The sequence below is a fragment of the Lithobates pipiens genome, unplaced genomic scaffold, assembly GCF_037356315.1.
Source record: "Lithobates pipiens isolate NorthernLeopardFrog02 unplaced genomic scaffold, aLitPip1_a1.2 Scaffold_25, whole genome shotgun sequence".
NCBI classification, from domain to species: domain Eukaryota; kingdom Metazoa; phylum Chordata; class Amphibia; order Anura; family Ranidae; genus Lithobates; species Lithobates pipiens.
In genome coordinates this window covers 72,459,532-72,474,139 of record NW_027507787.1, presented here as the reverse complement: position 1 = coordinate 72,474,139, position 14,608 = coordinate 72,459,532, and the positions used below count along the sequence as shown (strand labels likewise).

Here is a 14,608-nt window from a genome sequence, read left to right as displayed (position 1 = left end):
CAGAGTGGGAGAGTTTACTTCCTCTTTAACACTTGTATAAACATAGATGCAAGTGTTCCTTGCACAGACAGGCACAGTGATGTCACATAAGTCTTAAACATGCAAATAACATTTGAAAATTTACCTGCAGATAATCAACTAGTAGAACATTCCCTTTCACCTCACTTAAAGGCTCTCCACTTCCCGAAAGCACTTTAGATATTAAGTCCATGTATCCTTGGAAATATTTCACTGGACGCAGCTGGACATCAAACAAGACAGTTGACAATCCAACTGATGCATCGTCTCCTTCTTCCTCCCTTTCTTCATTGCCGAGCAGAAATTCCAACCCTTGAGCTTCAACAGTTAACTATGTGCGAGAAGTATATATAAGTACCTTCATAATTTTAATTCAAATTCTGCTACAAAACATAATATGCCGGTGGATGTGACATAAAAACTTTCAGCATAAAAATAAAAGGCGATAACAGCAAAGGGGACGTTTTATAAACATTCATAATTAAATTCTCAAAATGTGATCAGTGTAGTATCAGTTCCTTCTGTCTTGCTACAGTGGTGTGAAAAAGTGTTTGCCCCCTTCCTCATTTCCTGTTCCTTTGCATGTTTGTCACACTTAAGTGTTTCGGAACATCAAACCAATTTAAACAATAGTCAAGGACAACACAAGTAAACACAAAATGCAATTTGTAAATGAAGGTGTTTATTATTAAAGGTGAAAAAAAATCCAAACCATCATGGCCATGTGTGAAAAAGTGATTGCCCCCCTTGTTAAAACATACTATAACTGTGGTTGTCCACACCTGAGTTCAATTTCTCTAGCCACACCCAGGCCTGATTATTGCCACACCTGTTCACAATCAAGGCATCACTTAAATAGGAGCTGCTTGACACAGTAAGGTCCACCAGAAGATCCTTAAAAGCTACACATCATGCCGAGACCCAAAGAAATTCAGGAACAATTGAGAAAGAAAGCAATTGAGATCTATCAGTCTGGAAAGGGTTATAAAGCCATTTCCAAAGCTTTGGGAATCCAGCGAACCACAGTGAGAGCCATTATCCACAAATGGCGAACACATGGAACAGTGGTGAACCTTCCCAGGAGTGGCCGGCCGCCCAAAATTACCCCAAGAGCGCAGCGACGACTCATCCAAGAGGTCACAAAAGACCCCACAACAACGTCCAAGGAACTGCAGGCCTCACTTGCCTCAGTTAAGGTCAGCGTTCATGCTTCCACCATCAGGAAAAGACTGGGCAAAAATGGCCTGCATGGCAGAGTTCCAAGGAGAAAACCAATTTCTCCACAACACATCTTGATGATCCCCAAGACTTTTGGGACAACATTCTGTGGACCGATGAGACAAAAGTGGAACTCTTTGGAAGGTGTGTGTCCAAGTATATCTGGCGTAGAAGGAACACTGCATTTCATAAAAAGAATATTATACCAACAGTAAAATATGGTGGTGGTAGTGTGATGGTCTGGGGCTGTTTTGCTGCTTCAGGACCTGGAAGACTTGCCGTGATAAAAGGAACTATGAATTCTGCTGTCTACCAAGAGATCCTGAAGGAGAATGTCTGACCATCTGTTCGTGTACTCAAGCTGAAACGAACTTGGGTTCTGCAGCAGGACAATGATCCTAAACACACCAGCAAGTCCACCACCGAATGGCTGAAGAAAAACAAAATGAAGACTTTGGAGTGGCCTAGCCAAAGTCCTGACCTGAATCCTATTGAGATGTTGTGGTATGACCTTAAAAAGGCCGTTCATGCTCGAAAACCCTCTAATGTAACTGAATTAGGACAATTCTGCAAAGATGAGTAGGCCAAAATTCCTCCAGGACGCTGTAAAAGCCTCATTGCACGTTATCGCAAACACTTGGTTGCATTTGTTGCTGCTATGGGTGGCCCAACCAGTTATTAGGTTTAGGGGGCAATCACTTTTTCACACAGGGCCATGATGGTTTGGATTTTTTTTCACCTTTAATAATAAACACCTTCATTTACAAATTGCATTTTGTGTTTACTTGTGTTGTCCTTGACTATTGTTTAAATTGGTTTGATGTTCCGAAACACTTAAGTGTGACAAACATGCAAAGGAACAGGAAATGAGGAAGGGGGCAAACACTTTTTCACACCACTGTATATGCACTTCTTTATACTTCTGTAATCTAAAGTGAAGTGAGTGCCGCAGCTAACATCCACAAGGGGGAGGTAGGCATAGGGAGGCATGACATGTGCTGGACTGCACAGTCGCCGTTTTAAGGGAGTCCGGCCGCTTTAATGGTTAGAGGGTGGGCGGAGCCACTGCGTCTAGTACGTGTAGCAGAGGCAATGCTAGCAGTCTGAGAGCGGAGGAGGAAGCAATCAGACGCACCCTCCCGCTCTGTGCAGTCCTAACTCCAAGATGGCGGCGGCAGATTTTCTGGCGCAGTTGCGCTCGGCCTTGAATACTCAGGGCTCCGCATGGCTACAGCAGCAAATAGCGGCCATGGCGGTGGACGGAGGTGCGGCGGCCAGCGGGGGAGCCGAGCTTACACCTCGGGTGCGGCGTTCCAGGCCGCCCGAGCGGTACAGCCCGGATGTCAGTCCGAGGGGCCCCCAGGGAGCTTCTATAGGGATGGGCCAGAGGGTGATCGGAGCGGTGGCTCGCCCCCTCCAGCAGGACACCCCAGCCTCCACCCCATCGGGGGTCAGGAGTGGCAGGTATGCCACAAGGGGGGGGGCGAGGAGGAGGGGTCCAGACACTGCAGTGAAAGAGGCAGGCATGTCACAGGGTTCCCCCCCAGCCCGGCGCAGATGTTTGGGGCGAAGCACAGATGCAGGAGGGACAGGGGCTGCGGGTCCATCCGGAGAGAGGGGGCAGGAGGTCCAGCGGGTGGGGGGCCGGGCGTCAGGTGCGCCCCCCCCAGTCCCAGACCGTCCGGCGGACAACGGAGGGGTGGCCAGGGTGTTGGGCGGCCATCTGGTGCAGGAGGAAGTGCGGGCGGCGGTCGGCCTGGGCGGCGTAGTCAGGCTGTGCAGCAGGTGGGGGACCAGGCGATAGGAACGGCCCCCAGTCCTCGACAGAATGACAGTGGGCGGAGGAGCGGCCAGAGGGCCAGCGGGGTGGTCATGGAGACGCTGAACGGAGGGAGCCGGATGGACCGGAGACGCAGGAGCATTTCGCCAAGGCGGGAGGGTGGGGCTGGCGGGCGGAGGAGCAGGGATTCTCTTCCACAGCGCACCAGACCCCTGGCCGAGGGAGCAGGCTCGTCCGGGATTTGCACTCCACGCCAGCAACAGGAGGTCGCAGATGGGAGGTCCGAAGGCGAATTGTCGGAGTCAGATGGAGAGGAAGATCGTGGTCTGTCGTCTCCGTTGGGTCCGATGTCGGCGGCTGTGAGGCCCGGTCCTGGGCAGCTCGGTGAGTGTGAATCTTCTGTTTCTATTACATCCTTGTTACATGATTTGCTTGCACAGGGTAGTTCACATGGTGGGGACAGGGCCGGGGGGGCAGTATGGGACTTGCCGGCATCGAAGGAGAAGGACACACAGGTGGGGCAGAGTGGCCTGGGGGGGTCTGCTGCTGGGGCTCAAGGAGCTGGTTCGGAAGTTTGAACAAGGGGAGGCGAGTGGTCCGGCACAGGCGTGGTGCCCGGCGACTGAGTCTGCCGCTGACATGGTTGTAACTGGGGTGCAGGCGCCCTTGGGCGCTTCGGGGGCACCTGCCGAGCAGCCTGCCAGCTCGAGTGTGGTCGGGGTTGCGGCTAAGACACCGGAGAAGAGCGCAGATGCGGTGCGGCTGGCGGACGCGGCAAAGAGAGAGGTCTACATCTGCTTTGAGGGTCCGTTAGGAGCACATCTGAAGCCAGAGGTGAAGGAGAAGATTTGGAAAGGTGAGTACATCGAAATCTTCACCCTGTTGCCGCTGGAAAAAGTTCAACCTGGACAGGTTGAAGCCCGAGGAGAGGAAGAAGGAGGACGAAGAGAAGCGTAGGTATCGGTTGATCCCTCGTACCTTTGCCAATTGGCTGCAGGCGTTTGCCATTTTGGCCAGCGTTGTAGGGGAAAAGGCTCCGGAACACTGCTCCGCACTATTCGTGTACTTGGAAGCCATCAGCGAGGCGCATAGGACTTATGGAGGAACGGCGTGGCTTCGGTATGACGAGCAATTCAGGCAGCGGATGGCAGTCAGACCGTTGCTTCGCTGGGACCATAAGGACATTAGCCTAGCCTACAGCACATACCCCTTGGGATGTTTTAGTAAGATAAACCAGTCAGTATTTAAAAAATATGAATATTTATTGAGAAAACAAATAAGTATAGAGTTGTATATGTACGTAGTACTAAACACAGACAATTTTATCATAGATACATCACAGTGCTGATTTAAAAGAGGCTTAAGACATATATTGTGTTGAGAATGACATGTTTCAGACTATGCGTCCTTTTTCATAGGCATTACACTTATCTCATGTACATATAGTCTATAATATAATTAGTACAATATATAATATAATTAGATCTCCACTGTCTGATTGAATAAAGAACCAGTACAGTATAACCATGGCAAAATGTCCAAATCAATGTGTCTGATGGGAAAAATGCAAGTAAAAGGGTAAGTCCTAGTATAAGAGAGTAAATTAATTGGTTGATATAAAAAATATCAGTGCATCAATCCTCACCTTAACTGCAATATATCATGACAAACTCAGCGGCATGCAACCCACAGCATACTGATCGCAGTGGGTGCAGGCCTTAAATAGCACACAAGTGCTAATGGAATCAGCTGTGGACAGGCGCCATCAGCAGCCTCCACCGCTGAAGCAGATGAGATGGACTGTTGCGCTATTGGCTGCATCCAGTCCATCTATGGAGATCCCTGACGAGGCAGCGCAGTGCAGAACACAAACAGGGAGGAGCGCAATGAAATCACTGTGCTCAAAGGGCAGAAGGACCACAAGGATCCCCGATGGAAATGGGGGGCCAGTGGATCTCCTGTGTGCTGCGCAGTGATAGTGCCCATGCACATAAGTCAAAAATAGTGGGAGAGACTATACCCTGGGTACAAGGCAAAAATATACGGCATAATTGCACACTATATAAGATAATATACTGTAAGTAACTCCCTGGTGGTGACGAGAGGGAAGTGCCTAATGCACCAGGCCTTTTTTCTGTTTGCTGTAATTACGTGATGAGATAGAGCAGTCTTTGACGTACCGTCACTCTGCACACAATATTTTCTGTTTTCTATTCTTAGCAACAGAAAGCAGTCCATATAAACTCACCAGGCCACTTTATTAGGTAAACATTGCTAGTACTGGGTTGGACCCCCTTTTACCTTCAGAACTGCAGTGCCCTAATTCTTCATGGCATAGATTCAACAAGATGTTAGAAACATTCCTCAGAGATTTTGGTCCATATTGACATGATAGCATCATGCAGTTGCTGCACATCACAAAGCTGCTCTATTGGATTGAGATCTGGTGACTGTGGAGACCATTGGAGTACAGGGACCTCATTGTCATGTTCAAGAAACCAGTGGTGAGATGATTTGATTTTTGTGACATGATGCATTATCCTGCTGGAAGGAGCCATCAGACGATGGGTACAGTGTAGTCATAAAGGGATGGACATGGTCAGCAACAATACTGGGTAGGTCATAGCGTTTAAACGATGCTCAAATAGTACTAAGGGGCCAAAAGTGTTCCAAGAAGATATCCCCCACACCATTACACCACCACCACCAGCCTGAACAATTGCTACAAGGCAGGATGGATCCATGCCAAATTCTGAACCTGCCATCTGAATGTTGCAGCTAAAATCGAGACTCATCAGACCAGGCAACAATTTTGCAATCTTTTGTTGTCCAGTTTTGGTGAGCCTGTGCGAATTGTAGCCTCAGTTTCCTGTTCTCAGTTGACAGGAGTGGCACCCACTGGGGTATTGTACTGCTGTAGCCCATCTGCTTCAAAATTCGATGTGTTGTGCACTCAGAGATGGTATTCTGCATACCTTGGTTGCAACGAGTGGTTATTTTAGTTACTGTTGCCTTTCTATTATCTTGAACCAGTCTGTCAATTCTCCTATAACCTCCAACATCAAACAGGCTTTTTATCCACACAACTGTCGCTCACTGGATATGTTCTCTTTTTCGGATCATTCTCTGTAAAACCTAGAGATGGTTGTATGTGAAAATCCCAGTAGATCAGCAGTTTTTGAAATACTAGATCAGTCCATCAGGCACCAACAACCATGCCATGGTCAAAGTTACTTAAAGCGGGGCTCCACCCTAAAGTGGAACCTCCGCTCATCGGAACCCTCCCCCCCTCCGGCGCCACAATTGGCACCTTTCAGGGGGGTACAGATACCTGTACTGTACAGGTATCTGCACCCACTTCCTTCATAAATATCCGCAGAATCTGCGGATATTTATGTCACTTCCTGCGGGTCCCCCGCTGTCCGCTGGGAAACACACGGATCCCAGGGACAGCGGGGACCATCCTTATTGCGCAGCGTGATTCGTGCATGCGCAGTAGGGAACCGGGAAGTGAAGCCGCAAGGCTCCACTTCCTGATTCCCATAATCAAGATGGAGGCGGCAGCACCCGAGAGACGATCGAGAGATCGGCTTCGGGTGCCGACATCGCGGGCGCGCTGGGCGGGTAAGCGTCCTTTTTTAAAAGTCAGCAGCTTGATTAAGAGTGAAAAAACAAAAACGCCGAACTCCCGTTTTAAATGCCCTTTATTCCCCATTCTGATGCTCAGTTTGAACTCCAGCAAGTTGCTTTCACCACATCTAGATATCTAAATGCATTAAGTTGCTGCCATGAGATTGGCTGATTAGCAATTTGTGTTAACAACCAATTGAACAGGTGTATCTAATAAAGTGGCCGGGAGTGTATGGTCCTCTTTTTGACAATATCATAGGGGTATATTCACACAAAAACATGCTGGATGAATATTCAAATCATTCACCCAGCCAACACAACTCTCACTATATTTTGCCTAATACATCTATTTCCTATGATCGCATGTGCCATCTGGTGGCCAAAATGCAACATATTCATGAAATCAGAAAAATACTGCATTATGGCCACTAGATGGAGCTTACCATCCAATGAAATAAACATTTTGGCCACAGTGCAGTAATAACCCACAATTCCCCCTAGTCTGTTTTACAAGAACTCAATCTACTATAGCAACAACAAACCTGTCATAAGCGACACTGGAATCATTTCTTGGTGAAGTCCAACATTATATCTAAATGTGATCTTGGCACACTACCATATGCTGTATGTAAAATCTGAAGCTGGAGCTTGCAATCCCAGTAGAACGCAAAAAGCTACAGAGAGATTGGGGTCATTTGTATTGCTTTACAGTGGCAACTGTTATTTTCTGTTTATTCTGGTAATCCCAAACTTTTATGTAAAGAGTCCAATTTAAAATTCCTGATCTGAGTGTCAAATAAGAAAATAAAGAATGAATGTATAATTTATTGTAATATAAAATGCATAATATAAAAGGTGCCCTCTGTAAAAAGTTAATGGATGTAAGAACTGGAGGTATGATTATTGGGGGGAACCCTGCTACTAGCCAAGGCTCAGGAATGTGCCAGTCTAGAACTAATGCCACGTACACACAACTGGACTTTTTGACAGCAAAGGTCCGATGGAACAAATCCGTTGGACAATTCGATCGTGTGTGGGCTCCATTGAACCTTTGCTGTCCAAAAATCAGACTACACAGGTTTTTAAAGTAGTTTATTAGGCAGCTCCGGAGGTCTTCTTCCGACTTCGGGGGTCTCTTCTGACTTCTCCGCGCTTTCCAGTTCTTCTCCCACTCTGTGGCCTCTTCTCCCGCTCTCTGGTTCTTCTGCCGGGCTCCTCCGCTATCTTCTGCTCTTTTGCCTCTCATTTACCAGCAGTGGCCCGCTTTTCTCCTTCGTTGTCGTCATCGTCGCCGTTGCCGTTGCCGCCTTCTTCTTCCTTCTTCTGTTTTTCCGATGTTGACACGACACTCTCTCCTGCTGTAATGCTGTGGACACTGTGCGCAACGTCTTATATAGGCATAAGGGGCAGGGTCACCGGATGATGTCACCCGGTGACCCTGCCCCTTATAAAGTCACAGTCCCAGCATGCCCCGGGACTGTGACATCATAAGGGGTGGGGTTCCCCTTAAAATCCATACCAGGTGACAGGGGTCACAAGGTGTCAATCTCGCTGATAAAAGCGGCGAGATTGACTTCCTTTTCTAGTCCCGTCATAACTCATCACATTCAAAATGAACAGACTTTAGTCCGTGTGGGCAAGTCCTTTTGGAAGTCCACCGGAACTCCGTCGGAACTCCATCGGGAAGTCCGGCAGACCTAGTCTGCTGGAAAGTCCGGTCATGTATGGGCAAGTCCGGTCGTTCGGAAAGTCCATCGGAACACCCTAGTCTGCTGGAAAGTCCGGTAGTGTGTACAGGGCATAAGGCTCTATTCACACCTGAGCGATCTGAATCGCAAGCCGTATATCCGTGATTCTGCCCACAATTAGATATTGCAGCAAATCGCAGGATGTTTGCATGATGCCATTACTTCTTCAAGTCATTTGTGTTTTGATATATACTGCGCTGTGATCGTAAATTTTGTCGAGTTGCCAACACCGCTTCTAGACAAAAAAGCATAAATGAAAATAGAAAAAATATATGTGTAGCGCTATCACAAAAACAGGAAATATTTGTTTTAAAAGATTTTACGTATCACCATATCAATCTTAAACCAAGAAGGACCATATTCCCTAATAGTGAAAAAGCATGTATAAAGATGATATCAGCCTGACGGTGAGACGTTCGTTATGAATCACTGACAACCCTTGTACATGTTTTTAAAGTTTGATTTTAAGTAAGCGCATTTTGTAAGGGGGGAGAGGGTTACTGGTAATAAAGGGTATAACACGATATTGGACCCCTTGCATTTTTTACATGCTTACCCGCAACGAGGACAGCATAACAAAAGCGGAGGAGGCAGGAGGATATAAGAGGTGTCCATGCAGCGGGATCTAATAGACAGGCCTTATAGCAGATGATTTCTGGTAAGCAGCCATCCATTTGGGTCTACACTGCGGTGCAAACGGTGAAGGTGTAGGACAGGTTCCACTCTCATCTGTAGCATCCTATCACGGGAAGATAACATCTTCCTTCATGTACTTTTCCATGCAGATTTACTGGAAGTACTCTGAGCTTCATATGCTGGACTTGATTTAAATATTACTCATTTTCCATGTTTGGACTCTGGTTGTTGATAATTACTGTGATTAGAGTGGTTTAACAAACAGAATTGGACTGTATCTTGAGGACAATAGGAGAATATAGTGTTCCGAGTATACAGTAAAGCGCTGTTAGTCCTTGATATATAAGGTCAATCACATAATGTTACATTGTTGCTTTGATATATAACAGCTGCTAATATTAGAGGAGAGATAATATCTCATTGGATCCAATCTTAATTATTCACTGACATACATGAGCACTGGGGTCAGGTGTATGTACAATAGTATATAGAGTATATATGCCTGATATTGATTAAGAGCGAAAAAGCATAAACCACTTTTTAAGTGGTAGAATGAACCTGTAATTTGCAAATATGAGTGAAAAAAGTATATATATTGTTGACTATAAATAATAATCAATCATAGATAATTAACAAAACATGTGCGGGTGCTAAGTAATAGAGATGGCCTTGCGGTTTGCCTGGCGGTCGGTTCGCGGTAAACTTTGCTCGTTTGCGAATCGCCAAACCGGCAGACTTCTGGCGCTGTTCGCGGCGGCCATATTCATTTACAATACCGATTCTGCAGCTGTCTTTTATCAGTGTAGAGACTGAGGTACAGTTTGGTATTTGGAGCAGGGACAGTCTGCAAATCACTAGCTACTAGGTCCACAAAGGTCCTTTTAAGGACTGGTATAGGTGTACAGTATATTGGGTTGTACATGTATAATATACTTTCTTTCAAATATAGAAAGCATATTATACTTCACTGCTGTGCTGCTGAACTGAGTACTGACCGATTCTGCAGCTGTCGTTTCTCAGTGTAGGGAGGGACAGTTTGGTTTTTGGAGCAGGGACAGTCTGTAATTCACTAGCTACTAGCTAGCTACTACTAGGTCCACAAAGGTCCTTTTAAGGACTGGTATAGGTGTACAGTATATAGGGTTGTAATACACGTATAATATACTTTCTTTCAAATATAGAAAGCATATTATAGTGCACTGCATGCAGTGCTGCTGACCGATTCTGCAGCTGTCGTTTCTCAGTGTAGGGAGGGACAGTTTGGTGTTTGGAACTGGGACAGTCTGCAATTCACTAGCTAGCTACTATTAGGTCCACAAAGGTCCTTTTAAGGACTGGTATAGGTGTACTAGGTGTACTATTTGGTGTGCAGTATATAGGGGTATAATACACATATAAAATACTTGTAAATATAGAAAGCATAGTATAGTGCATTTCCACTGTGCAGCATTGTGACTGCTGAGCGGTTCTGCAGAGATACTACAAAGAGTGACAAACGCAATTAGAAAAAAGTATTATAACTGGTGTGATAGACTAGTGGCCCCCCAAAACGACAGATGGAAGCGGGGTGTTATATACCTTCTTCCACATACATACTGCACTTCTCTAGAGACTTTTGTCACAGGGTCATTTAACCACTGCAGCCCCGGATCAATTAACAGCCTAAGGACCAGAGGTCTTTTTACAATTTCGCACTGCACTGGTAATTGCGCGGTCATGCAATGTTGCACCCAAACGAAATTTGAGTCCTTTTCTTCCCACAAATAGAGCTTTCTTTTGATGGTATTTGATTGCCTCTGCGATTTTTATTTTTTGCGATATAAATGGAAAAAGACCGAAAATTTTGAGAAAAAATTATATTTTCTACTTTTTGTTATAAGAAAAATCGAATAAACTCAATTTTAGTCATACATTTAGGGCAAAATTTATTCAGCCACATGTCTTTAGTAAAAAAAATGTCAATAAGCGTATATTTATTGGTTTGCGCAAAAGTTATAGCGTCTACAAACTAGAGTACATTTTCTGGAATTTACACAGATTTTAATTTACGACTGCCTATCTCATTTCTTGAGGTGCTAAAATGGCAGGGCAGTACAAACCCCCCCAAATGACCCCATTTTGGAAAGTAGACACCCCAAGGAAGTTGTGGAGAGGCATGTTGAGCCCATTGAATATTTTTTTTTTTTGTCCCAAGTGATTGAATAATGACACAAAAAAAAAAAAAGTTTACAAAAAGTTGTCACTAAATGATATATTGCTCACAAATGCCATAGTTATATGTGGAATTGCACCCCAAAATATATTCTGCTGCTTCCCCTGAGTTCGGGATACCACATATGTGGGGCTTTTTGGGAGTCTAGCCGCGTACGGCACCCCGAAAACCAATCACTGCCTTCAGGATTTCTAAGGGTGCAAATTTTTGATTTCACTCCTCACTACCTATCACAGTTTCGAAGGCCATAAAATGCCAAAATAACACAAACCCCCCCCCCAAATGACCCCCATTTTGGAAAGTAGACACCCCAAGGAAGTTGTGGAGAGGCATGTTGAGCCCATTGAATATTTTTTTTTTGTCCCAAGTGATTGAATAATGACACAAAAAAAAAAAGTTTACAAAAAGTTGTCACTAAATGATATATTGCTCACACATGCCATAGTTATATGTGGAATTGCACCCCAAAATATATTCTGCTGCTTCTCCTGAGTATGAGGATACCACATATGTGGGACTTTTTGGGAGTCTAGCTGCGTACGGCACCCCGAAAACCAATCACTGCCTTCAGGGTTTCTAAGGGTGCAAATTTTTGATTTCACTCCTCACTACCTATCACAGTTTCGAAGGCCATAAAATGCCAAAATAACACAAAACCCCCCCAAATTACCCCATTTTGGAAAGTAGACACCCCAAGCTATTTACTGAGAGGCATGTTGAGTCCATGAAATATTTTATATTTTGCCACAAGTTGCAGGAATTTAAAAAAAAATTTTTTTTTGCACAAAGTTGTCACTAAATTATATATTGCTCACACATGCTATGGGCATAAATCAAATTACACCCCAAAATAAATTCTGCTGCTTCTCCCGAGTACGGGGATACCACATGTGGGGGACTTTTTGGGAGCCTAGCCACGTACGGGACCCCGAAAACCAAGGACTGCCTTCCGGATTTAAATATAAAATGCTACCAAAAAAACTGTTAGCGATCGCAGGGATCAGGCCTGACTCTGCGATCGCTGCAGTTATGTGTTTAGTGTTTTGTAAGTGACAGTGATCGATCGATACTGCACTTGGGTGGGCTGGGCGGAGGGGCAAAACGCAGGTGCTAGCAGGTATCTGGGCTGATCCCGCTAACAATGCGTTTTTTTGGAACCCTAAACTGCTGGGGATGCTAGTATAGATCTGATCAGATCAGATATTGATCTGTTCAGATTCTATACCACTACGGGAGGTTTATGCTTTGCGTGTGGGTGTTAGCGGTACTGGCACTAACCTAGCGCTGCCTGCGGCGACGCAGACCCTGACCCTAAAACCTAATTGATATCACCCGCCGGGTGATCAGGGGGTTAAACCTTTATTGGGTAATAAATGGTGGATGCCCTGAATGCTATAAAAAGCAAACTAACCAGAGTCACCCGTAACTCAGGGGGGGGGGGGGGGTTTGTGTGCCTGTGTGTACCTACATGTCAGTGTAGTGTTGGTGCACACTTACTTTCTGTCTTCTCCTCGTAGTCCGGTCAAAAAGACCGCCCCGAGGAGAATGACATCACTTCCTCCTTCCTGTGTATACAATACACAGTGGGAGGAAGCTTCTCATTGGCCAGGAGCGATGGAGAGGGGATGGCCAGAAACCAATGGCCATCCCCTCATCACGGATCACTCCTGCAGCGAACTGGACCGCCGTATCCAGTGGGAGGGGGTCCGATCGGACCCCCCACCCGCTGGAAGGCAGGCACGTACATGTACGTGCTTGTGCCTGCCTGTGCCATTGTAATGACGTACATTGGCAATACGGCAGTCCTTAAGTGGTTAAAAAATGAAAGGCAGAGGAAGAGGCAGGCCCTTCCGCAGGGGTGGTAGGGCAGGAGCAACAGGCTTGAGCCAAAGTGGCAAATTGCAGAAGGTGCGTTCAATTACGTCAAAGGACGCGCCAGACTTGGTTGAGTGGCTCACTCAGCCTTACTCTTCTGCACCCTCCTCATCCTCTCGATCTGCACCCTCTTCGTCACTCTCTGCTATGTGCACCCCACAAAGACACTACCACCAACACCACCACCCCCACATACCTTCCGCTTGAGTCACAGGAATTATTTTCTGATCCATATCAAGACATTTCTGATGCGCAGCCACTCTTGGCATTGGATCAGGAAGAGGAGATAGCAAGAACCGCCACTCAGCAGTCTGACGACAGTACCTAGATCAGTCCAAGGAGGAGGTTGGTCCCCGATGTTGCTGCCTACTTCGAGATCTCTACTTATAGCGGTGGGGAAGGTGACGTCGATGATGACGTGTCTAGTGATGTCACGTGGGTGCCCACAAGAGAGGAAGAGGAGGGGAGTTCAGAGGGAGATATGGACCAGCAGATAGGGAAGAGAAGCAGGAATAACTTACATTGCACAGAAGGGACAAAGCAGACTGCTAATGTATCAGGTACGGTCACATCTGGCGTTCCCAGGACGCCGTCACATGGCTCCACAGTGTGGGCTTTTTTTAACGTGTCCGCTGCTGACAATAGCGTTGCCATCTGCAATCTTTGCAGTCAACGCATTAGTCGCGGTAAGCCCAACACTCACCTAGGGACGACCGCCTTAAGAAGGCACATGAGCAGCCATCACCGAGCCCAGTGGGAGCAACGGAACACACAAAGCCACACTCCAGGCTCTCACTGTCCAGCCTCATCTTCTACTTCTCCTTCTCCTCTCTCCTCACAATTGTCCTCCACTCCACCTTCCATCATGCCGTCCTCACGTTTTTCTGCAAAAAGGCAAGCTACCATGGGCCAAATGTTAGAGCGTAAAAAAATTATGATGCCAGATAACCCTCTTGCCCAACGGTTGACGTCTGGCTTGTCAGAACTGATAGCCCGACACAATCTGCCGGTCAGATGTCTTATTTGCAATTGCCCGACGCGATGGAACTCAACCTTCTATAATGCTTGATACGCTGATTCAGCAGAAACGTGCAGTTAACGACTACCTGTACGAACTCTGCGGCAGAACAAGTTCTGGGGAGCTTGGTTTTTTTTTCACTGCGCCAGTGGCTGCTCATGTGCGATGCATGCAGACTTTTGCAGCCATTTGATGAGATCACCAAACTGGTCAGTCGCAGCCATGGCGCCATCAGTGACATTGTACCTTATGCCTTCTTTATGGAGCATGCATTGCATTGTGTCATTGATCAAGCCGTGGAGGAGCAGGAAGATGAGGAAGTCACAATGCTGGATGAATTCCCAGGGGGGGCTACTCTATCTAAAACAAGACAACAACAGGAGTCTGAAGAGGAGTCAGAGGAGGTTGGTGCCGGGGCGGATGAGGAGGAGCAAGAAGAGCATGCATTAAACATTTCTGGGATCCCTGTTGTT

General features: G+C 46.4%; 1 protein-coding gene across 1 annotated transcript in view; it reads right to left on the bottom strand.

Annotated features, from left to right (window-relative positions):
• LOC143930334 (microsomal triglyceride transfer protein-like) overlaps positions 1-14,608 on the bottom strand; it is a 250,550-nt gene that overhangs the window by 89,267 nt on the left and 146,675 nt on the right. Inside the window, exon 15 of the mRNA XM_077454590.1 lies at positions 125-349. Within this exon, the coding sequence (XP_077310716.1) occupies positions 125-349 (225 nt within the window). The remainder of the gene's footprint in view (positions 1-124; positions 350-14,608) is intronic.